This window comes from Anser cygnoides, chromosome 17 (genome assembly GCF_040182565.1).
Source record: "Anser cygnoides isolate HZ-2024a breed goose chromosome 17, Taihu_goose_T2T_genome, whole genome shotgun sequence".
NCBI classification, from domain to species: Eukaryota; Metazoa; Chordata; class Aves; order Anseriformes; family Anatidae; genus Anser; species Anser cygnoides.
In genome coordinates this window covers 11,197,974-11,222,271 of record NC_089889.1, presented here as the reverse complement: position 1 = coordinate 11,222,271, position 24,298 = coordinate 11,197,974, and the positions used below count along the sequence as shown (strand labels likewise).

General features: G+C 47.1%; 2 protein-coding genes across 5 annotated transcripts in view; one reads left to right on the top strand and one right to left on the bottom strand.

Moving 5' to 3' along the window:
• LIMK2 (LIM domain kinase 2) overlaps positions 1–13,924 on the top strand; it is a 30,417-nt gene extending 16,493 nt beyond the window's left edge. For 3 of the 4 annotated variants that reach the window (XM_066979107.1, XM_048063673.2, XM_013173697.3), the window contains 13 exons: positions 549–658; positions 916–1,104; positions 1,452–1,557; positions 2,425–2,621; positions 3,222–3,408; positions 5,813–5,899; positions 6,669–6,800; positions 7,077–7,133; positions 7,321–7,386; positions 8,213–8,387; positions 9,820–9,875; positions 11,602–11,759; positions 11,940–13,924. In XM_066979107.1, coding sequence (XP_066835208.1) covers positions 549–658; positions 916–1,104; positions 1,452–1,557; positions 2,425–2,621; positions 3,222–3,408; positions 5,813–5,899; positions 6,669–6,800; positions 7,077–7,133; positions 7,321–7,386; positions 8,213–8,387; positions 9,820–9,875; positions 11,602–11,759; positions 11,940–12,096 — 1,677 coding nt within the window. In that variant the 3' untranslated portion in view covers positions 12,097–13,924. Of the gene's footprint in view, positions 1–548; positions 659–915; positions 1,105–1,451; positions 1,558–2,424; positions 2,622–3,221; positions 3,409–5,812; positions 5,900–6,668; positions 6,801–7,076; positions 7,134–7,320; positions 7,387–8,212; positions 8,388–9,819; positions 9,876–10,075; positions 10,078–10,912; positions 11,010–11,601; positions 11,760–11,939 lie in introns of all 4 variants that reach the window. The other variant, XM_066979108.1, reaches the window with a different exon arrangement.
• A 791-nt stretch (positions 13,925–14,715) lies between these two features.
• On the bottom strand, positions 14,716–21,422 carry PIK3IP1 (phosphoinositide-3-kinase interacting protein 1). Its single transcript, XM_048063674.2, has 6 exons — positions 21,228–21,422; positions 20,982–21,101; positions 20,755–20,871; positions 18,575–18,760; positions 18,364–18,442; positions 14,716–16,358 (listed from the first exon to the last, which is right to left on the bottom strand). Exons 1-6 carry the CDS (start codon positions 21,301–21,303, stop codon positions 16,151–16,153), a joined length of 786 nt encoding a protein of 261 aa, XP_047919631.2. The 5' UTR covers positions 21,304–21,422; the 3' UTR covers positions 14,716–16,150.
• Positions 21,423–24,298: the final 2,876 nt, after the last annotated feature.

Genomic DNA, 24,298 nt, shown 5'->3' with positions numbered 1-24,298 from the left:
GCAAAGTGTCATCAATAAGGGAAGTTATTACAAGGAAAATAGAAAAACAGATCTCAACGAATACAAATACTCTTTAAAGGTATTTTGTTGTCTCAGCTTGCCTTATTTTTTTCTGTCAGCTGACTGGTAAGTATATAAATTCGTGCGTTGCCTGTCTGCCAAAAAAAAAAGCCCTTTCAGCTTTATTAATTCAGGCGTAGCATTAGTTGTCATGCCAAGAGCAACTGAACAGGAAGGTTTAATATCTTGTTTACTAGTCTGCAGCAAGCTATCAACTATTTTTGATAGTTGAGCAGCTGCCAAATATAACAGAGGTTCCTGGGACACAAGCTTTGCTTTGCGTGTTGACATGTTTGTTTCAGAGAAGTTTTTCAAACAAGGTGCCAAGGATGAGGTTCAGGAAAGGTAGGCTGGGCTAATTTAACTCTCCAGTATAAAGTTGCCACTTGGCTGTGAGATCTGAATGAACAAATTAATGAGAGGAAAGCAGGAGCTGCAGCTGCTGATGGCTTTTGGTTCTACTAAGCACTTCCCCTTTCTGTCTGTAGGTGGCTGGCGAATACAAGTATCACCCCGAGTGCTTTGCTTGCATGAGCTGCAAAGTGATCATTGAAGATGGGGACACTTATGCGCTCGTGCAGCATTCCACTCTCTACTGGTAAGATGGAGCTGAATGCTTTGCCACTGGGAAATTGCATTGTTACCTGCTGTATGTTTAAAGAACATTTAGCTGGCTCCATGTGGTTCAGCTTAATGCCATGCTAAGGAATGCTGGGAAGCTGCCTTTTGTGGGAGGGAGGAAGGAATGGAGTGAGCACAAAAACTATGGATTAGGGTCAATGACAGAACTTAGAAGTGTGAGGTTGGCAGGGAGGGGAAGGACACTGCCATAATGACTTTCTTCACTTCTTTTAGTGGAAAATGCCATAACCAGATTGTGCTGACACCGATGATAGAAAAACACTCCACTGAGTCTCTGCGTGAGCAGTTGCCTTATACATTGACGCTCATCTCCATGCCAGCAGCTACTGATGGCAAGAGAGGTTTCTCCGTATCTGTTGAGGGTGGCTGCTCCAGCTATGCCACTGGTGTCCAAGTGAAGGAGTGAGTATGACAAGGCTGTGTGCAAAGTTCATGCCTGTGCAGAGGGAGCGGGTAAATCTTCTGCAGCACTGCTGTTCTGCCAACTGCTTTAACTGATGCAGGGATCGGTCTTGGTGGAACAGGAACATTTGAGAATTGTAATGGACTTTCAAATTTTGCAACTAGACAAATGAAGAGCCCTCCCCAAACCAGCTCAGACCTAAACGCTTACTCCAGTAGAGATTTGTATTTGTAATAGAGATTTTACTTCAAAATAGCAATTCAAAACGAAGCATCAGAGATCAAATATTTTTGATAATTCTGCCTAAAATGACTTTTTTTCTCCCCACTATAATTCCCATGTTTAGAGTTAACAGGATGCACATCAGCCCAGATGTCCGAAATGCCATCCACCCTGCAGACCGTATCCTGGAGATTAATGGAGCTCCTATTCGTACACTACAGGTTGAGGAGGTATGTAGAGTTCCGTACTGAAGCCTCCTTCTCATTCGTCTTTCTAGAGATTTTCTGTCTCTTGGCACTGTTCTCCCACCTTGCGTAGGGTGTGGGTGTGCAACCATAGTACTCATGCTAGCAGTACGAACAGACATGAAGACAAACCCTGCTGCCCATCCCAGCTGAAGAGGGAAATATAACAAATGGAAATGCAGTTAGGATGCAGTTTTGAATTTATGGCATTCAGTCACAAAGGAAGATAAGGGAAGTATAGGTAGGGCTGTAGCATCTCGGAGGACAGAGGCTGCGAAGACCCTCCATGTATTACTAGTGAAGTCTGCTGTTCTAATCACTTTAGAGGCAGCTGGTAATAGACAAAGGCTCAGTTGATCCCAGGGGTGAGTTTCCATTGAAAAAAAAAAAAGTATTTGGTGTCTATATTTACAATTAAATGCTTTGTACAGTTATCAGGTGATGCTGCAAGTGTGTAATGAGACCACCATTACCTGCACTACAAAAAGGTTTTATTTTTTGTTGGTATTGAACAGAACAGTAGGAGCACAACAGCTTTTGCAAAGCTGTTTTCTACAGCATTGTTCAGGATAGACTCTTGAGTAGTTTTCAAACACTTCTCAGAAAAAATAAATATGTTTGGTCTCTTGTAGCTAACCAGAACAGAAGAGACTTTGGATAGCACGAGAAATTTCTGTGTTGTCACAATTTCTTGGCTTGTCTGGTAGACAACTGTGGTGTGTGCAACTAGACCACAACTATGGAGTGATCTCACTGAACAATTTCTGAGGGGTATTCTTCTCTGTCTCCTCTATCTGCTGTTATTCATGTTCCTCCTATCTGCTATCATCCTGTTCTTTGGTTTGGTTGCAGGTGGAGGACTTGATTCGCAAGACAAGCCAGACACTTCAGCTGCTGATAGAGCATGACCCTGTCTCACAGCGCTTAGACAGGCTTCGTTTGGACTCACGGCTTCCCACCCACATAAAGCCACCCATTTCCCCCCGCTCTATCTCTCCACTGGACATCAAGGAGAATCTGGAAGGAACGCTCCGCCGGCGATCCCTCAGGTAAAGACCTGAAAGCACAGCCTCTGACCTTGCTTGCCTTTGCCCTGTGCTACCTGGCTGGGCTGCTCTGTGATTGAAAATGACTGCAGAGATGTGATTAATCTGTGGTATGAGCCTTAGTATGAACCATTGGTGAAGCGGTTGAGGAGCTCTACTTTTACTATAGGAAAGATACAGAGTTTTACAGTTAGAAAACAAAATGGCTGGGAAAGAATGTGTCCTCAAAGGGAACATGAGTCAGGCCTGGTATTTGGGAAAAATCTTGTCTTCCTAGGCTGGTGTGCTCAGTTGCTCATTCAGTCATTTAGCAGTATTTTAATCTTTGTTTAGAAGTACTAAGAGCTGCATCTTCACAGCTTCTTCCTTCTCAGAAGCTCCACCTCTGACTCTGCATGAAATGTTGTTGGGCAACCCTGGCTTGGAGGCTGCTCTAGGTTTGCAAAGAGCTTCTGTGGTGCTGGGAGAGCATCTGGCTTTTGAGATACGAAGAGCACTGAAGCACATCTAGAAACTGGTCTCTTAGGAGTTAATGATGGTATATGTTGACTCATAAAGCTTCCTAACAACTTCCCTGACCTTCTCATTTCTTTTGCTTTCTAGGCGAAGTAACAGCATTTCTAAGTCTCCTGGCCCCAGTTCTCCGAAGGAACCGCTCCTTCTGAGCCGTGACATCAGTCGCTCTGAATCCCTACGTTCCTCTTCTAGCTGCTCCCAGCAAATCTTTCGGCCCTGCGACCTGATTCATGGAGAAGTACTAGGAAAAGGATTTTTTGGACAAGCAATCAAGGTGAGGGAGCTCCCCAAGTATTCATCAGTTACTTTGATTAAGCAGTGTCTGCGTGTCTCAGAAACTTGCCACTGTCCCAGTAGCCTTTCTTTGCTCTGCTGATAGTGGTCAGTCTCAGAACTCACCTGGGTTGCTCAGTGAGATCCATTTCCCTGTTTCCTTCCCTGACCATGAGCATCTCTAGCTACAGATTTTTTTGACATTGTCCTATCTGAATGTCGACCTTGGCCATACATGATCATCTCCTGAGTTAGAGTGCCTGTGTCACAGCAATCACCTGGGTTGGGAGGGAGAAGGGGGAAGAAGTTATGCTTGCTTTTATAAAAATCTTTGTGGAGAAGAGATGCTGAATGAGGAGTTAAACACATTCTCACCCACCATTAGTGTGGCATACCCAAGGGTTTGCGAGGCTGATGTAGTGAACTCTGAACCCCCAGCAGAGCCTAAATGTGGTGGTAGCTGTCAGGTCTTGCATGACTCTCATAGTTAAAATCTCTATTAATAGCAGTTCTGCTCTCTTGCATTTAATCTCTCTGATCTTGATTAGGGGTGCTCAGGAGCTCTTCTCCTAGCGTCCCTGAAAGCATCAGGAGGCAGCTGTCTCTGCATTACCAAAGGTGCTGTGAGCTCCTCAGTACTCAGATTGCTATTCACCATGTTATGGGACTTTTCTCCTTATACTTTGTTCATCTCATGCTTCCACGGATGGTGGTGAGCCAGTACTACAAACCCAATGCTTTTGATCTATACTAATGAGCATATTTCTCTTCTCCTCTGCTCATAGACAAATAACAGGTCCAGGTAAGCAGAACCCTTCCTCTGTCGCATGCTTTTGTCATCTGCGTCCCCACAGTTAATGGCACAAAGGCATTTCTTTTCTGCTCAAATTACCTGATAGCCATCCTGGTGCATGCTCTGGAAATTAAAATTGCCCTCTTAGAGTTTCATGATGACACTTGTTTCAGTTCTGCTGGTATGTCAGCTTAAGAATTCCACTTAGCCTTGTCTTGTCTTTGTCTTTTCACTTCCCTTTATCTTTGGGTATTAGATATTCCTGGCTTTCATGTCCCTGGCTGAAATGTGTAGTGTTCCCTGGCTCGCTACTTACATATGGATGCTTGATTTTAGATGGGAGCAGAAGAATATTGTACTCCTGCTTCTGTTGTGTTATTGTTATTCCATAAAATTGTATGCTACTTGTATCAGCCTTGCTATGTCCAATGGTTCCAAGCAACTCTTGTGCCACAGAGTTTGCAAGAGCTCACAAGCTTTCTAAGTCCTGTAACTGGTCTTGTGTTCTGGGTTACAGTTCTGGAGGTTTTCTGAAAGGCTTTTTATTTTAAAAGGTATGATTGCAAAAAAACGTGATAACTTCCTTGAGTTTCAGATTTAATGTTTTTGGTGTAACAAGTACTGTATCCGGTCAGAACAGTCTCCTTCTGTTCCTAGAGGAAAGGCGGTTGTTTAGTTACCTGGAGATCTTAGGGAGACTGAGCTGTCCAAGCAAAGCAACTGAAGGGGCAGAGGATTTCCAGTAAAACCTGCTCATCAGAATTTGGCCCCTTTCTATTTATTCCTGCACCTCATTCACATAAGGCAGAGCTGATTAAAAGAAACCTCTAGAACACAGCAAAATGTTAGAAACTAGTTGAATACAGGCAGCTCTTGAGGTATTTGAAATGCTTTCAGTGTCAAGAGCCAGGAAATGTTGCCGAATATTTATTGTATGGATTTCTGGGTTTGCCACCATATTGGGATGTTCCTTGCAGGTAGCAATACACTGTTCCCAAGAAGCATGGTGAAACAACTGCTTCCCGCCTTAACTGAATACGCTGTGCATCCTAGTTCTTGCACGACTAAATTTGATAAGCTCATTAGAAACAAGCGAGCTTCAGAGTCACCATTAACACCAAAGCATGTGGTAATGTAGTTTTGCATTGCTGGGTTTCATTTCTGATGCAAATGAACATTGGTTCCTTTCTGATACAAATGTAGCTGTTAGGACCTGTGTACAAAATGTGAGCATCATGCTGGGCAAGTGCTTTCCCTAAAGGAACTTGAGACACAAGTATGGAACTGATTCCTTCAGAGGTTTTGACAGCTCAACCTTATGCTGCCTAAAGTGGAGACTTCAGCTCTGGTTCTTGGGATGCTGCTGGTCTCTTGGTATGACCCTCTGTCAGCTTTAGGAGATTTCTGTTTCTCTTACAGAATCTCTGCTGAATTCTGAAAGGAGAAATTTTATGCTGTTTTCTGCAGATCCCTGGGCTCTTGAGTTTTCTCCTCTGTATATCCTTCTCCAGATAGAAGGGAAATATTACCCTCTCTTTCAGAAGAGTTGCAAGAGCTTTGGAGCTATGTATTCTTGAACCTTGCCTGTAGTTGTGGTGTCTGTTTCCACCAGGTGACTCACAAAGCAACGGGAAAGGTGATGGTGATGAAGGAGCTGATTCGCTGTGATGAGGAAACACAGAAGACTTTTTTGACAGAGGTAGGAGCAAGATTTCCAAAAATTACCAAGCCAGTAGTATGGCAGTATCTCCCCCAGTGAGAAAGCGATCATGCCAGCAGACTGGCAGGAATTGAGGTGCTAAGGAGGGAGACGTTACACTGGGGAAAGCCTGACACCAGCTGAACATTTGCTGCAGTGAAGTGTGACTTGCTTAAACTGAGCAGTAGGCATGACTTCAGCTCCCAGTTCATTAATTTTTCAATGATAAAAAGTGGTCTGAGTCTGAAGCAAATAGAGCTGTGCAAATACATAAAGGATTTATCCCTTGAGCCTTGTGCACAAATACAAGTGATGAGGGCCAATATCCATAAGACGTTTAAGACTCCTCCTGTATTTAAACTAAACTTTTTTCTTGGTGGCTGCCTACCATGTTTTTCAAAGTCTGATTTAGCTTAAAAGCAGGCAGCTCCCTGAACAGCTGACACTGCTATTCTGATCCTGGCATGCACAATATGGAACAGATAGCTACCCTGGAGAACTCTCATCTCTCTTAAAAGTTAACCAAACCCAAGGATGCTCTCCTTAAAGACTAAGATCAGATTAATCACACAGTGTGGAAATGAAGAGGCAACACGTAATTGACTGCTTTAAGATTAGGGTTTGAGTGTACTCTGTGGGGCCTGGAGGTGACTTCCAGGATGGGAGTGCTGTCCTCTGCTGGGGCAGGAGCAGTACAAATATCACTGCAGACAGAATTTGCCAGGACTTGTTCCATTCTGCACTTTGGGGTGGGATGTGTGCTTCCCAGGTGAAAGTGATGCGCAGCTTGGATCACCCCAACGTGCTGAAGTTCATCGGTGTACTGTACAAGGACAAGAAGCTAAATCTCCTCACTGAGTACATCGAGGGTGGCACCCTGAAGGACTTCCTCCGCAATGCGGTGAGTATGTGCTGAGGAGAAGCCTAGTAGACCTTCATTGTGGAACAAGGTTGACAGTGTGCTGTGGTTGTGCCAACCTTACAATGTTTGTTGGTAGTCTTTTGCTTTGGAGCTGTGTGGAAAAGCTTTTTCTTAGCTGTGGGTGGCTTGGAGCAGGAAGTGCCTTCTTCCTGGGGTTATATCATCTTTCTCTGACTGCTGTAAGGGTCCCTGTTGAGGAATTGCTGTCACCAGCTGGCTGGTAAGGTAGACCCTGACTGAGGACTTGTCTTTCAGGACCCGTTTCCCTGGCAGCAGAAGGTCAGCTTTGCCAAAGGAATTGCTTCTGGAATGGTGAGTCAGATAGTTCCTTCATCACTGAGCAAACCTCCAGGGTGAGGGTTAGCAGCTTCAGCAGTGTGGCGTATGAAGGGTTGTGGATCCTGCGTGACTACTATCAAATAGTTGTTAAGGCCTGTAAATGTAAAGGGACATACTTGCTTGGAAATCCCTAACAATGACTTCTCTCTCTCTATTCCAGGCTTACTTGCACTCCATGTGCATTATTCACAGAGACCTGAATTCACACAATTGCCTAATTAAGTTGGTGAGCTATACCTCTGTTCTCCACAGCATGCTGTTCCCTTCCTTGTCATCTTCCTACCCTGGTTTTCTTCACATGATGTTGAGTTCAGAGCCCTGTCTTGTCAGGTTGGGACTGATTTCAGAGAGGCTTTAGTGCCCTAAACAAGGGAACTTCGTCTTCACGTGGGATTTCCCAGATTGATCTTGCTTTTACCATTTCTTCATTCTGTTCTCTTCCCCCCGTTTCCTGTGGTAGCATCTATTAACAGTTGCATTATAAGAGTTAGTACATCTGAACTATGAAATGTACAGCTCTACAGCTGCTTCTGTTCTTGTAGCCTTGAAGCTCTTGCTGACTGTTTTATTACCGCTCAGGACTCAGACAAGTGTGCAGGTGTGTGCACATGTGTGCACTCTCTTTTGAACTGCTTTTAGGTCACAAGATTTTTTTGTATCTTCATTTGCTCAAGCCCTTGTTCACTTGACTGGAATATGAGATGAGTATGTAGGCTTCAAGTGATCCAGGATGAAAGGCTCAGTTAATTTCTGGCCAGGTAGAATAGGACGGTCTGAAAGGAAAGGTCCAAGTTTGCCCCAGCAAGTGTAGCAAAGTTAATGGGATTCATGCTAGTGACCACACAAGGAAAAAGTAATGAGAGGAAACGATAGGTTGGAATTGTGAATTTGGTGTCATACACCTGTCTAGACAGCTTGCTACACTCATCGGGATGCAGGAAACCTTGCTAGTAGCCCTTGCAGTGTAGTTGACAGTGAACAGGAATTGTAGCCTGCTTGCTCCTGAAAGAAGTTGAGGAGAATCAGTGGCTTAATCTAAATCCCTTGTGTAGGATAAGACGGTGGTGGTGGCTGACTTTGGTCTGTCTCGGCTAATTGTGGAGGAAAGAAAAAAGCCCACTCTGGAGAAACCATCTGCCAAGAAACGAACCCTGCGGAAGAGTGACAGGAAGAAGCGCTACACAGTGGTTGGCAACCCATACTGGATGGCCCCAGAAATGCTAAATGGTAAGATACTGATAGCAAGGTACAGGCAAGGAGCCAGCCTGTGTCAAGGTATAGGGGTGATAGGATTACTGAAAGCTCCCAGCCCCTAGTAACAATCAAACCTATTAGAGCCTATGGTTTTAGACCTGCTAATACACAAGCTTATTTATACACACAGGTACCCTAGCTGCACTTCTTTTGCAGTACCTGCCCTGATAAGCCCTTGTACCATCAGAGGTAACGTTTCTGGCAGATAGCAGGATTCTTCAGAAGGGCAGCAGACCTAAACTTGCTACAGTCCAGTATCAGGGAAGATAGAAGAGGCCTGAAACAAATCTGAACCCGAGAATAAGTTCTGTTAGAGCCACTTGCTTTGTAGCTGCCCCTTGAACAGGGAGTCATTAAACTCCACGATGAGGCTTATGTGTGTGGTTGCGTAGATCCAGGGAAAAGCCATCTGCTGCCAGCTTTGCTGAAATCTTGGGATTGAGGTGAGGGTGGGGGTTGCCCAAGTGCAGGGAACCGTGTTTGTTTGTTTTTTGGCATATAGCCCACAGTTGCATTAAGGATGAACTATGTCCCTTAAGGGAAAAAAATGTCCCTGCAGGAGTTGAGGTAAAGGTGAAATACAATGGATACCATGTCCTCCCAATGAGCAGGTCTGTCTGGCCAGGCTGAGCAGTTGGGCTGCCTACGTGATCAGTATTGCCTGACATAGTCCATTGGAGAAGGGAGGACTTGGCTCTTCTCCCCAATATTCAACAGTTCTTCACGTTACCTTCTTGGGTACTCTCCTGTTTTCCTCCTCTCAAGGCCTACAGGCCCTTCTGAGTCTGAGGCTGCTTCTCAGAGGCTGTCTCAGACCTGGCATTTGTCAGGAGAATAGCAAGAATGCAGTCTGACATCACCTCTACAAAAAAGGCTGTTTACCGGATATTGGCTTGGGAGGGGTGTGTCTGTACTCACAGAATGGCATGCTGGAGCCAGTCTGTGTTCCCAGATTCTAAGCGCTGCTGGTACGTAATTTATTACCTCTGCAGTCACTGCAGCAGGGACTCACTGCTGGGGAAGCTGAACACTGACTTACTGCTGTGTAGAGAGGCACTGAAACAGCAGTCAATGGAAATGGCCTTTCTATAGTCATCCTTAGCATTTGCTTTGACCTCTGATATGTGAGGCTTCCCTGCGTTGTCCTTTTCTTCTCCAGCAGAAGAAAGAAGCAGTTTAAAATAAGTGGAGGTGATGTATACCAGCTGCATCTTCCTATACATGTCTTGGGGCAACTGACCCTGCTCAGATTTAAACCTTGCTTTGTATCCTGTTTGTAGGGCCCTCCAGGGAATAGGCTTAGTTAAGCTTCGGAGGCCAAGCCCAAGACAGATGCTGGCAGCTCCTGGAATAGATGGGTGGGGAATTGTCTGTCACAATGCTGAATGCCTTATGTTTCCTGCAGGACAGAGCTATGATGAGACAGTGGACATCTTTTCATTTGGGATTGTTCTTTGTGAGGTAAGTCCAGGACATTACGTGGCATCTTCAGTGGACTTTTCCATTGCTATCTCCTTCCACACGTTGTATCAGACAGTTCCCTGTGGCTGAGTATGCAGCCTGTGACAGCGCAGTGAATTAGGCAGGGGGTACAAAGCTTACCCTGCATCCATTCTCTGTCAGGTTTTGATTGAGCCCTGGTATCCATTTTGCTGGAAGAGATGTTCCCCAAAACTGTGATTTATTTATTCATATTGCCTCAATAAAAGAACAGTCAGCTGTATAATCTCAGTAAATTCAGGGCCTCCACTGTGGATGGCATATGTTTTCAAAGAAGAGGAAACTGAAACTTTTTTGCAGGTGGATTAATGAAGCATGCACCCTGAAGTCTGCTGGCTTAGCATATCTCAAGTCAGTGCACGTTCTTACTATTATATTGGGCTTTTCTGTCTGCAGAGCAGAGAGCACCACTTAAGCTGCAAGGTATTTTCAGTTTTAAAAGACAGTGGAAGTACAGATGAAAGCTGAGGTGTTATGTGTACTGGGAACACAGCACTTACAGGAACACCAGGAGAGACCAGCACAGTTTCATCTTCAGTGTTTGGATGAAGGGGACAGAAGATAACTGCATAAATCTTTGTGGCCTCATCTGGAGCTCTGTCTGTACTGGGCCCTCATTTTGGAGAATGTTGTGGTTATGACCGATAGTTTTAGGAACGTGAAAAATCTGTTTGTGGAACTAAAACAATTGTTTTATCTAGAGGAAAAAAAAGAAAAGACAAAGGGGGTGGTAGCATATGAATATTTCACTTGTTACCAAAATGAAGATGCTAAAATGCTTTAAAAAAAAAAAAAAAGATAAGGAAGTAACCCTGCCAAAATACATAATGGGCGTCCACTAACTAGTTACAGGATGTGGTTGTACTGCTGAGTTTATTGGCAGAGAAAAGCGTAAGTAGTTACAAATAACACCCTTTCTGTGATACCTGATGAGGCTTTATACCTAATACTCTTCCCATATGAGAGTTTGTATTGACATTGGCCTCCTTTGGACCCAGATCACCCTACAGCTCTCTGCAATGGGTATGTTCCCTCTTAGTGTACTTTGAGTCCCCTAGCACTGGAGGTGGTGAGTGTACCTCAGTGGGGTATGTGGCAAGAACTGGGACTTTGAGTGCTGGGGCAGGGCTTCTCTTTGTTCCACCCATCCCTTTCCTCTACTGGCACTTGTCTGCAACCTCCTAGGCATTGGTTACGGTTGTTCTTTCTACTCCCTACCCTCTGGGTGTGGGTGGGTTGAACTTGCCAGTAACTGAGCAGCTCAGAATCTGTTGTGCTGTTGCATTTACAGCACTTCCTAGATCAAGTTCCATATGACAAAGGAGCTTTGCTGGTGGTGATATAAGATTGTGTGGGAGAGGAGAGATGGGATGGGGATGCAGGTTGTATTTGTTACCTGTGACCAGGAGGGGCTGCATCATCCCCCAGCACCATACATCAGAGTGAAACACTGAGCTCTTTGGGAGGTGCACGTTGTCCTATCCAGCAGAAAAATCCTGGGGAGAAACCAGAGGTGTCTGGGCCTTCCTCTACAACAGTGATCATGTGCGAGAGGAGGAACAGCATTTCTGCTCTTTCTCTTCCAACCTAAAACTTTGAAGGAGCCCCTGCCTAATGTTGGAGTTCCCTGCTTGTTAACGCTCTGGGACTGTTACTGTTCTTAAGCATACCTCTCATTTCTCCCTAGATCATAGGCCAGGTTTATGCTGACCCGGACTGTCTCCCACGCACACTGGATTTTGGCCTTAATGTTAAGCTGTTCTGGGAAAAGTTTGTTCCTGCTGACTGTCCTCCAGCCTTTTTCCCTCTGGCTGCCATTTGCTGCAGACTGGAACCGGAGAGCAGGTAGGTTTGGTGTTGGGAGCACCCCTCTTAGTAAGCCTGGAGGATGTGTTCCACCCTTGGTGGAAGGATTGCTCTGCACAGCAGAGGAGGGGGGAATCATATTTGGGCAACTGGCCCAGCTATTCCACATGCTTTTCTGCTTCATCTTCCCCACTCACATTTCCTCGCTGCTGCTTCTAGGCCCCCTTTTTCCAAGCTGGAAGATTCTTTCGAAGCTCTCTCTCTCTACCTGGGAGAACTTGCCATCCCCCTCCCGTCTGAGCTGGAAGAGCTGGACCACAACGTGAGTGTGCAGTATGGACTGAACCGTGACAAGCTCCCTGAAAACACAACCTAGTCAGCTTGTCCTGCTGCCTGCACCACTTCTGTTGGAGTCGAGTGACGGGGAGGGAGATGCACTTCAGCCACTTCCAGGGCATTAATGGGGCACCGTGCTGTGCATTTGCTGCATTGCCTCTCTCTCCCCACCCAATCCTCCTCCTCTTGGACACCCTGATTCATTGTGGATTTCTGGCATGTTTCAGAAGCAAAAAGGACTGTTTCCTGCCAACTGCACCTATGAAAGCTGCTCAACACTATTTTTCTGGCTTGAGAAATGTTTCTCTGGCCTTTTCAGGCTTCTTTACTGTGGTGCCTTAGAACTTGGCTGCAAGCTGTGAAGCCACCCCGGCCTGTCTGCCAGGGAGGGAATTGCTATAGGAAACTCTCCTGGATGAGGACCAGCACTTCTGGAACTTCTGGAACTCCTTCCACTGACTACCCTGCTCAGAAAGTTGGGGAAATTGGACATCTGGCAAAAGGCCCCACCAGGACTGTGTGTGTGTGTGTGTGTGTGTGTGTATTTGTGCATGTGTTTTCCACAACAGCCTGTTGAAATTTTGGCCTCCAGTGTCCAGGGAGTGAAAAAGCCTAGGAACTGGGCAACTCTCATGGGGAAACATGTATGCATTTTTGTTTTGGTTTTGTTTTGTTTTTGTGGGTTTTTTCTTCCTCTCTCTCTGAATACCTCCAAAAGCCTGAAACACTAAGACTGAGCTCTGCTTGCCCCTCCTGATATTGACCCAGGCAGGCAGCAGATGAGCCACTTGAACATCTTCAGACCCTGAGCCTGCACAGCAAGTCTTGCCTGCCCAAGGACCTTAACCTATGTGAGATTATTTGAACCTGAATGTGTAGAACTGCACTAGGCACTGGCTGAGGTCATCCATGGAGAGATGAAGCTGCTGGAGTGCTCAGCCTGTGGACATGAGGTCACAGAAAGGGTGGCAGAAGGTGCTCTTCAAGAAGCTGAAGGTCTGAAGTGGCTCAGACTTTGTGCATGAGACATGCCCAAGGCTACTTCAAGGATGGACTTACTGGTAAACAGAAAAGTGATGGAGACTGTCCCATCCAGTCAGGAGTGGCAGCTGGAGAACTAATAATTCAGTTGCCATTACCTCATCTTTCCCTGCAGGCTGTGCAAGTTGCTCCCTTTGAAGGTCTTCTTGCAGCTGCTGCTGTAGCCCCTGAGCTGACTGTCCAAGCAGAAACTTTCTTCAAGGTCATTCCCTGCTTTGGGGGAGAAAAAAGGGCTTGGAGTCACTGGGAGGGGGGTGGGGGTTGTTTTCTTCCAGCACTTCTTCAGCTGAAGGAGAAGGAAGCAAGCTACTGTCTCAGTAGCTCATGTGGTTGTCAGAACCGAACAAAAAGCTGGCTCAAGTCCTGCTCTTAAGTTCTACGAACCTCTTGGTTTAACTGGATTTTTAGTGTGCTTTCTCCTTGTGTCCCCCCATCCCTCTCAGTGCTGAATGGTGGGAAATGGGTGTTCAGTTACTTTGATTTCCACCATTTACCCATGAGTTAAGTGTCGTGTAAAATGACATGGGACCAGTCATCACCTGACAAAATGTGCGGGGGGGGGGGGGGTTAGTCTGTGTAGTGGTGTTTGAGAAACACTGGGAACGGCTTGTGCTGTGAGTCAGCGAAGGAGCCTCTCTAAACTGGGTCCAGTGGATTCAGGATTGTTAATAGGATTCCCCACCTCCCCCCTTAGGCTGGTTTGTGAGGGGACCCCCCGAAGGGGGGGGTCCTGGGTCATGTGTGGGTGAGGTTTATGAACTGTGATTTGCACAGCTCCATGATCTAACTAAATTAAAAAACAGTAAACGTATGCTGTGGAAACAGGATTGTGTCGTCTGTGTGGTGCATAAAATAGCAAGCTATAACTTGTTTCTGTTTTTTTGTCACAAAATCTAAGAACTCCCTTTATTGAGCCAGAGGGCTCTACCACACACAGGACGACTGAGATACAGCGTAAGTGTTCTGTAGTACTAGTCATATAGTACTAGATGGAAAGGGAAGACGGTGACTTTTTGTTGTTGTTGTTGTTGTTCAAGAGTTGACACAGGGCAGCAGAACATGGAGCCTCTCCCTATTTTCCTTTTCTGAATCAGGGATAAAAACACAGCCCATTCTTGGAAACATCACAGTCTGAAATATGTAGTTCAAGAGGCAGCTGTTGATGCCAGGACAGAAGGAAAATGCTAGCTACGTCAGTGACTCCTATAACCTGCTGTGATCTGTCTCCATCATACTTTCCAGTGCAAGGCCCCAAGGGATGGAGCTGCTGCTGAGTGGCACCAAAGCACAACTGACCTGCGTCACTGCAGGAAGGGGCTGTAACTGAGAGCAGTCTTCCCACGGGCCAGCCTGCCTAGTCAGCACAGCTCGCATGCCCCCGGCTGCTTTTCAGGAACAGTCCCAGTAATAGGCTAACTGCTGGCAGCAAGGAGGTAAGTTCTGTACCCCTCTTCAGTGCTGGTGAGTGGAGGTACTGCTTGTAGGGATTTACCTTTGGGCTTGGCAAACTGAAGTAGCATCTTCCCTTCTCAGTTTGAAGTCTGAAGTCTGCAATAAGCAAAAGGAGGCTGCTCTGGCAGGCAGGAATGTAGAGATTGAGCCACAGTCCACACGTGTCTACAGAGCGTTTTTCTTTTAAGCTTTAATACAAGGTAGCACAATCTGCACCTTCTCATACTGAGGTATTTAAAACATTTACAAAGAAATGGTATTCAAAGGCATTTAAAAATAAAATGTTTCCCTTTCCTGAATCAAACATTAACACTAAAACCCCTGCTGCCAAGTGCTATTCCCTGTTAGGCCCTCAGCTGTAAAGCAGATGGCTAGAAAACTTACTTGAATGGCTTGATTCCCCTGAGGTGGGGATAGATGTTTCCCTGAACTGGCCTTGCCTCGGTGCCATCGGGGAGATGCTGCAGCAGCCATCCTTTCCAAAGTCCCTGGAATGCTGATAAAAGTTGTTACAAAACCTCTCTTATAAGGAAGGCCAGGCTCTGTAAGCAAGCAGGCTTGCTGCACAAGCTGTGTGTGAAGAGGGCTGGGCCAGAAGCCATGCTGTAACTTCAGGATCTTGCAAGAGCAGCTGCCCTTACAGCCAGAAGAGCAGGAGCTGCTGCCTTGTGCTCAGCGTGACCTCTACAGCTGGCTTGGCCACTCTGTCCAGAGCTAGCCCTGCAGAAAGTCAAGGGAACTTAGATGTCTATCCTCAGTGCTCAACCTGCTGTAGGTAACAGAAGGGTGCAGGTTTTTTTCTCTTTACTCCAGAACTGTCTGCTGCTGGCCTTTTGGTCTCCTGGTCTGTGTAAGTGAGAAGGAAGCAGACCACTTGGACACCTACAAGTGTGGCTGTGCGTGTAGCACCGCAGGAAAATGGAGAAGTGGCCTCAGCCCTGGAAGACCTGGATTTGTTGAGAGCTTGAGAAGAGCTTTTCCAAATTTGACACTAGGGCTAAACATACTGTTCCTGGTCAGAGCCATCCCTCAAATAAACTTATTTGGGGAAAACAAACAAGAAAAAAAACAATCCCTGTTCTAGTAGCAGGATTCTGGATAGTGGCTCCAGCTCTCAGCCACTAAAGCAAAAAGGCAGGAACTATAATCAGAGTGTAATTATCTAGCTAAGTCTGACATGAAGCTCCCCTCAGTCCCTGCAGTACTGCTCCCTCCTGGGCTTCCAGGCTGAAACGTAAGTAACAGTGCACACCGTTAAATAGGAAAGGAACAGAAAAAGGAAGCCAAGACCACACTCTGGGCTATGGGATCTGTGGCTAGGTGCGAGCCTGGCCCATCATCCCCTCCAGCTCCTTGGCACTCTGTGGAGAGAGGTGGGAGGAAGCAGCAGGGTCCACCCCACCAGTCCCCAGCTGGTCATGCACTGAATGGTGCCCCTCAAACAGATTGTGATGAATAGCCCATTGCTCTGTCCCTCTGCATCACCTTCATCTGGCTTTCATCAAAAATAAAACAAAATAGAAATGAACACACGCACCCCCCACACTCACAGTGGGAAGCTGGAAGCTTCGCTCAGCCTGCACCTCTCCTGCCCCGGCTGCTCAGGCACCGGGGGTACCTGCCTGCCCCATGAGTGGGCCACTACCATCGTGTGTTTCCTCCACAGGTGTCTGGTTAGTGTGCACCACAATTGTGTTCTCATCTACAAGCTCACAGGCAGGATTGGTGAACGCTGAGAGTGGCAGTGTGATGCGCTGCATTTCACGCTCATAAACTTTCTGCTCGTGCTTTTCCTTCAGGTCTTTTCCCCTAGATAAGAAAAAAAAAAGAAACACATAGGTATGTGTATGGGGTGAGTGCCACTGCCTAGAGGCAGAGTTCCAGTGAAGGCAATATACTAGAAAGGAAGATTTAGCTCTTTCTTTAACAAAAAGATGTTCCAGCTACATATAGTGGTCCCTGAAACATTCCCTATTGTAAATAGAGGCCCCTGTGTGAGAACCTTTACAAAAAAAGCAGCCAAGTAAAGTGTCCCTCTCTCTAACTGGCTTGTTCACTGACAGTGCTTCAACTAAATGATGACTGTAAAGCCAAATTTCTCCTTCAAGCCACGGAGCTGACATGTTACTTAATACCTTGCAGTCCCACAGTACTGCCTGGTGCAGGCCCAGGGAAGCAGTGAGACAGCGCAGAGCCCACTGCTGTGCAGAAGAGCTTCTGTAGCCTGCTTCATCCAACAGAAACAACCATAAGAGGTGGTGACAGAATCTGCCTTTTGTTGCAGCAAACAAACCTGTGTAGTAAATTATACCGTTACTGAAAGTATTAAAGTCTACTTTAGCGCTGGCTCTGCTGCAGCTAACAGCTTAGTACCACAAGTGGCTTCTCAAGCTGACTTCACTTTACAGCCTGTAGCTAAAGGAGATGACACCTCTGTAATTTGTGCCAAGGAAGAACTGCCTCGCTTTAAAAATGGATGGCATTAATAGCACGTTGTCTCCAGAAAAACCGTGTATACCAAAAGCTGCTAAACACATTAGAGGTTTCTCACCACACCCACCCAAACCTGCCAGCTTGCACATGCAGTTTGGAGAGCAAGACACCAGGGAAGAGAGGAAACATCCTGCACTGCAACCCTGCAGTGGGCTCTATGGGTTTGAAGAAGCAAAGCTACATTTGGAAAAAGCTCGGCCTCTGTCTTTGGCTCCTTCCCGCCGAAGCCAGGAGTGAGGTGCGACAGGCACCACTCAGCGCCTCCTGGGGCTGGTGATCCCAAACAGGCAGAGCTGCTGAGGGCTTCCAGTCAGCACATAAGCATTTTGGCAGCTTTTCAAAGCTGCCTACAAGCGTGTAGCAGTGGCTGCTGTTCCTGCCAGCACATGAAACAGCATTCTCTGAAGTGACACCTCAAATCAGATTCTTCGACAAACAGCGCTCTGTGTTTTGCCCCTTATGTAACACTCCTCCCTCTGTTTTTTTTTTTTTCTGCCGGCGTTTATTATAAACACTTACATAAGGATGTGTCCCAGCCTGGGAGAGGGCTCCTTCTGCTTGGTTGTGTCAGACTGCTGTCAAACAGCCAAACTACAGAACAAACCCTTCCAGAGGAGACAGCCCGGGCCTTCACTTGCTGCAAACCATATTCACTGGTATTTGTTAATCCTGCCCTATGCCTTACAAATAACTAAGCTGCTTGCTGTTACCACAAACCCTTCTGATGCTCAAACACTGCTGAGCTACAGAAAGGTTTCTTTCCAACACACTGAAGTGGCTGAACAAGTCATAACTTACACGTGAATCAAAACTGACCTTAAAGCAGACAGGAGCTTTGGTAAAAGGAACTTGTTCAAAACGAGCGCTACTTCATATGCAGCTTCATAGAATACAATGCAAGTATGCAAAGAATTTGCCAATTTTTTTTTTCTAAAGATACCTACACTAGAAAAAGCAGGGGAACAGGTGGCCTGCTAAAAGGATGGCTTCTTATTCTGACCACAAAAGAAATTTCCTGTGAGGACACCTGGAATCTGCTCTCTCCAGCTCTTACCTGAAAGTCAGCTCCCCTGGGAGCACCTGAGAAAGCCACATCAAAGCACACACACACGCCTGCACACACAAGCCCCAAAACAAAACAAAAACAAAACAATTTTTAAATAGTTCTTGTGACAAGAGAAACTCTTGTATGAAAAGACAGCATCCTAGCTGTCTTTTCACTAGGATCTGGTTGGGTCTGCAGATGCTCAGACTTTCCTTATCTATCTATATAGGTTGCTTCATGCAACCAGTTTTTGAACAAAGGGGAGTAGCCACTGACCTCTTATAGATATATCCCAGGACAATGCCAGCTCCAATGGCAATGATTATCACCATCATGATCAGCCCCAGTACATACCCTGCGGAGAGAAAAGAAAGAGGCAAAATTGGAGGCATTAGATCCAGTTACACCGTTGCTTTCAGAGCCTTGAAAAAAGTCCATCCTGCCAGAATTACAGGAATGGATCCAGCACACAATCCAGTGTTTGTACCTAGTGTCCCTAAGTCCTTCTTTTCTCTGGAGTTCATCTGCACTCTCTGACTTATCCCAATGACTGGCTGCACAGCGGCTGCCTCGCTCCGGGAGGGCAAGGTATCAGCTGGTTCAAACACCTGGTTGACCTCCTGAGAAATATTAACTTCTGCTGTAGGGACTGGGACTGTGGTAACAGTAGCATCTGTTGGCAAGAAAGAGAAACATACAAAATAATGAGCATTGATGAGTACTTCAGCATAACATGTACCTTGTGAGTGGGACAGATCTAGACTGCTATCACCGGACTGCCTTCGAAGTAGACTGACAAACACTTCTTCCCTCTTACGTTGTTGCCAGAAATCCTACCAAGAGAAATGTACTCCTCCCCCTGCTTTCCTCTGACATGAATCTATTTAGCTAGGAGTGTAAGGCACCACCACAGACAAGACAGAAGTCAGACAGCAGAATGAAACCCAGGTTCAGGGCATGAGTCCAGGGGATGCACAATGACTTCATTTAGTCTGTAGATCGATATACAGGCTGCAGCTTCAATCATGCTGAACAGACATGAACAAGATGATGAGGATCTCCATCCCAAATCTCCCAGGAGTCTTTATCTTTCTTCTGCCTCCATCTTTCTGACACAGAAAGGTTTGATGGACAGAGACTCCAGCTGGTGGAAGAACAACCTGGGGACATTCTTATGCAGCCCCTCTTTGAAGCCGTATAGCAAACTCCTTTAGCATTAGAGACAGGCTAAGTCAGAGCAACACTTCAGGCAGCACAGTCACTGACTGGCCTAAGTACAGCATGTCCTTCCTCAGCCAGAGACCAAAGAAAGGTGCATAAAGATGGATGTCTTCAAGACATCTTCTTCTTTCATGCCACAGCTAAAATGGAAGCTGCAGAACAGTAAAAGCTATGGCAGTGGAATGTAAACATCTACTACTTGTCCTAAACAAACAAACAAAAATAATAATTATGCTTTTTGGAAATACCATGCACGGTATGCATCCACACCTGAAAACTCCCTCCATCTCTCAGTAGGCCCTTGGATCTCACCCCACAGCTGGCAATAACTCCATGTGGATTTTCTATCTGCAGCCATTTTGAGTCCTCAGTGGAATGTGAAATGGAAGTACAGAAGGGGAGTTAGAAATCAGGGTCCCCTGCACTGCACAGTTATTGTACTTAAAGTCAGCCAGAGAAGCTGAACTAAGGCAAACTGCAGGACATGACTACAATAAAAAGGTACCCACTCTGAGACATAAAAACAGCCAAACCATTAAACATGCAAATCATGTATTGGCTGAAAGGTCAGTTAACTCCCCAGATCCCAAAGCTGCAGGGCTGTTTTGAGTCAAGATCTTGGCAGTAGAACATTTGTTTTGCTTTATCTTTAGGGAAAAGCAGGCAAAAGACAAGCACAGTGAAGAAAAGTGGATGAAGTACGTGTGGGGGAAAACTGTTTACATGCAAGGCTAGCGATCCCGAGGGACAGTGAAGCGTGTAAATCTCGAGGGGCTCTCAGAGATAAACAGTTCAAAAAACAAGTGGCTACTTTGGCCTCAGTCAATAAAAATATCTTCTCTCCCTGAAGCAGGCTCTCAACTACAGTTCTTCTCTCAGCAGGTTATTTCACACCCTGACATGTCTGACCATCCAAGATGAATCTAATGCTTGGGGTTTTCTGTTTTTTTTTTTTTTTTAAACTTGTTTTACCAAGTTCTATTCCCCCTACCTATGCCCAGACTCACCCTGGCACTCATTTAGCAGCTGCATACTTGTTTAGACAGCTGTAACATGCCCCACAGTAACGTTCTACCCACTTCTCTGTAGTTCCTAGATGTCCAGACCTCAGCCTTTTGCAACATGACCCAACAGCCCTATAGCGACTAGCAAAATGGGTGTGGGGGGGCAAGGCTTTGCACAGGCTTTTTCTGGTGCCAACACAAAAGCTCTAGGGGTGGAGCAAGGTGCAGCTGGGAGGCAGATGTGCAGACAAGGGCCGGAGGGGAGCCCCGGGTACACTGGGTTCCCGGAGAAGAGCCGTGGAGGCTGGCGGAGCTGGGGCTGTCTGTGTGCAGGGGGGACCCCACCCTGATGACAAAACCCAACCCCAGCGGTGGGATGGGAAAAACAAAGCCCAGGGGAGGGCAGCAAAGAGGGGAAGGGGGGGGGGGAAGGCGCTCCTACCTGGGCACGGGGCGATGTCGCACGGTCTCCTCTCGGGGACCCCATCGGCACCTCGGACGTAGCACCAGGGCGCGGCGGCACCGTCGGGGTTTCTGCAGCTGTTGTGATCCTCGGCGGCTGCGGGAGGCACGGGGCCGTCAGCACGGGGACCTCGGCGGCCCGATCCCCACCCCCAACCCCCCCCCCAAATAAAAAAAAACAAAAAACCACAGATCCCTCGCACCCACCTGCCGGGAGCTCGGCGCCGGGCCCGCTCCGCACCGCCAGCCCCCAGTTGAGGCACGGGGCTCCTCCGGAGGCCACGCTCCGGCTCCCGCGGTAGGACGCGCCGTCGCCGCGGAGGCACTCTGCGGGGAGAGCAGGCCGGGCATGCGGGGAGAGCCGGGCAGCCCTCGCTGCCCCCCTCGTCCCCTAAATCCCCCCGGGGCCGGCCTTCACCCCCCCCCCCAGCCTCCAACAAAGCCTCCGCTCACCCTCTGCTCCCCGGGCGGAGGCCAGCAGCAGCGAGCCCAGCAGCACCGCGCCGAGCCGCGGGGCCCCGCGCAGCATCCTCGGCGCGGAGAGCGAGGAGCAGCCCCGGCTGTGCTCGGCGAGACCTGCCCCGGCTCTCCCCTCCCCGGTAAACAACCGCCGGGCTCCGCTCCCCCCCCTCCTCTTCCCTTCTCCCCTCCCGCCTCGCAGCCGCCGCCGGGTCCTAACGCTGCCGCCACCGGGCGGCTGCCGGCTCCCAGCCCCGGTGGGGAGCCCCCGGAGGGGAAGGGGAGGCCGCCAAGGGACGGGCCGGGAGCCGGGCACCCGGACAGCCCCGTCCGCAGAGCTCCGGGACCGCGGGGAAACGGCTCCCGAGCCCCGCAGCCGTGAGAAGGGCTGGGGCTGCATGGGGAGAGCCGCAGCAGGACCCGAGCTTGGCCTCGGGGAGTAAAATAGCCATTGCCCCTGGAGAAGGAGCTCCGAGGAGTACATTCTCCTCCCGACTCTCCGGTCGGGTTCGCCTGGTTCTCCAGTCGGGTGCATGGGGAGCACACGCTCACCTATTGCTGTTCGTTGACTCCACGTGCTCAGAGAGCTGCCTGCTTACAGAAAAACAAGGTAAACAGCCCCCAAATGCTTTACGTTAATTATAGTGCAGGCATCCAGCCACATGTTAATGCCTTTCTGCAGACATTTAAAAGGAGTTACAATAAGTACCCATTTTCCAAACAGGCAGAGGTATTCAGATACTGCGATGCCAGCGAGCGTACAAAAGCACATGGAGTCACCAGCAAGGTTTCTGTCTGACAAAGTGAAAAACAAGCAGCTGAATCCTCAGACCTGCTCGACAGAGCTCACACGGATGGCCTGGGCCAACTGATGGGGCTGCAGCCAAGGCCCAGGCCTGCAGCACAAGGTGCTATTTCTGGCTTTCCCACAGCGTTCCTTCCGACCTTGGTCAGTCTGCCTGCTTCACTTCTTTGCTCTTTCCCTTCCTTTCTGTTAAATACGGGGTAATCAAACCTTCCTCCTCTGAAAAGGATATGGAAGTTCCCTTCTTTTAAGGTGCTTTGAAATCCCATGGAAACTATTGAACGCACAGAAAGTATTTCTATGACAGGAAGCTGCGTGTTGTACTCAGTGTTTGATGAATCACTTTGCAGGGCAGTGCTGGCCGGAGCAGCAGTCCTTCCCTCCGCTCCCAGATGTTTCCATCCTGGCAGTGCTCTCTGTCAGGCTGCTACAGGTGTGACAAGCAGGCTCAAAGAACTGATCCAACCCAGCTCTCACCCTTTTCTTACCAGGTCGCACACACTTTAACCCTGTACAGACAGATTGCCTGGTGGATCCAGTCCACAATGCAACCGCCAAAAAGCAGATGTACCAGCATGACAGAGGGGGAATGACAGAAACAGGTCAATTAAGCTGCATTACCACTGAACGTGAAACTGTAACCTTAGCACTTGCGTGTGATTCACGCTTTAACAATACAATTTAATACTACATTAAGTTTAGTTTAATAACATCAAATTAAAAATTAAAACAAAAAACTCCAGCCAGACTTGCTAGGTTGGAAAAATCCTGTGTGTCAGTACTGACCGACATCACCAGCTAAAATGTCTGCTTTATGTCGTTATGCTCATTGTGTGCACAGACACTCAGTTACTGCATTCATTATGCTCTCCGCTTACCCTCCATGAAGGCAATGTTAACTGAAGAGAGATTTTTGACTAAGGGCTACTGAATCAGACCTTCTGTTTGTAATAGCTATTCCTAAGAGATTTTATGGGACAAAATCCATTCAGCCAGAAACTGCAGGGCCACACATGCATCCAGAGGCACAGTCTGTCCAAAACAGTTTGCAGAGGGCTGCTAACCTGTACAATTAATTTCTTTTAGCTCATTTCATGAGACTAAAGCTTCCATGCCATCTTGCACAGAAGGCATCTCTCCTTGTACATCCTGACCCAAGAACTGCAGGCCAGGCAGTAATCTCTGTGGAAACAAACCTCAAACCTTCCCAGTTCTCAGACCTTCCTCAGTTCTCTCTCCTATTATGTAACAAGATAAATTTGCACTTCTCATTACACGCAGCCAAGTTCCAGCAAACAATTTGAGCTTTTAGTCCATAGAAGGACAATGGGGAATCTGGGAGAAATGCAAAAACCATCATATTAACGGTAAAGATCAAAGTCTTTTCCACAACTGACTTCTAAGCATCATTTTTTCTTTCATCACTAGCTTTCCCCAGGATGAGGGATGATTTATGCCTGGCAGTTTCATGGAGTTAAGTTTAATAGGCTGCCAGTAGCAGCTGTCAAGGGCAGAGTCAATTGTTCTTTCTGCTCTTTGGGCATGGCTTTGCTCTTCTTGCTATGCTCTTCAGAGATTAAACCTGACATTACTTCCTAGGACTTGATTTTAAAGGAACTACCCAAACTTTAACTAAGCAAATAGCCCTATAACTATACCCTCACATAGTTTAAATGTAAAAGTCAGTATGTACATACACAAACGTGCACCAAAACGCATACACACACTGACAAACACTTCACAGAATACATAAGCCATCTTTAGAAATGAGGAAGGTTAAGCATCCTCCCTAAGCTCAGTGTGAACCAGTTTCAGCTGTGAGCTGGTACCTTTCTGCTGTTCACCTTATGCAAGTTCCAGAATGAAAATGTCTGCTTTCTCTCTCCTGCCTCTCGGTTGGGCTTTTTTTTTTTTTCTTTTTCTCTACCTGTAGACAAATTCAATGTGTGTAGAGAACTTTCTTTAAGAAGAAAACTACAAGGGAGCTAACATGTAGCAAAGCACGTTACACAAAGGGAGGCAACTAAAAATATACAGTTCTGGAAGGACTCTACAAGAAGTCATCAAACCCACCCTTTTTCTCTGGCCACAGCCAAGTACGTTCAGATCTTCCCAGCCAAAAGTTCATCTAATTTCCTACCGAAAGAACTAACATGCTTTATTACTTAATCTTACTAAAAAAGATACTGGGGGGAGTAAGCAAAATCACCTTCATAATCTAAGTATTCTTTCCTAGACAAATTAACATGGATTGCTTGAT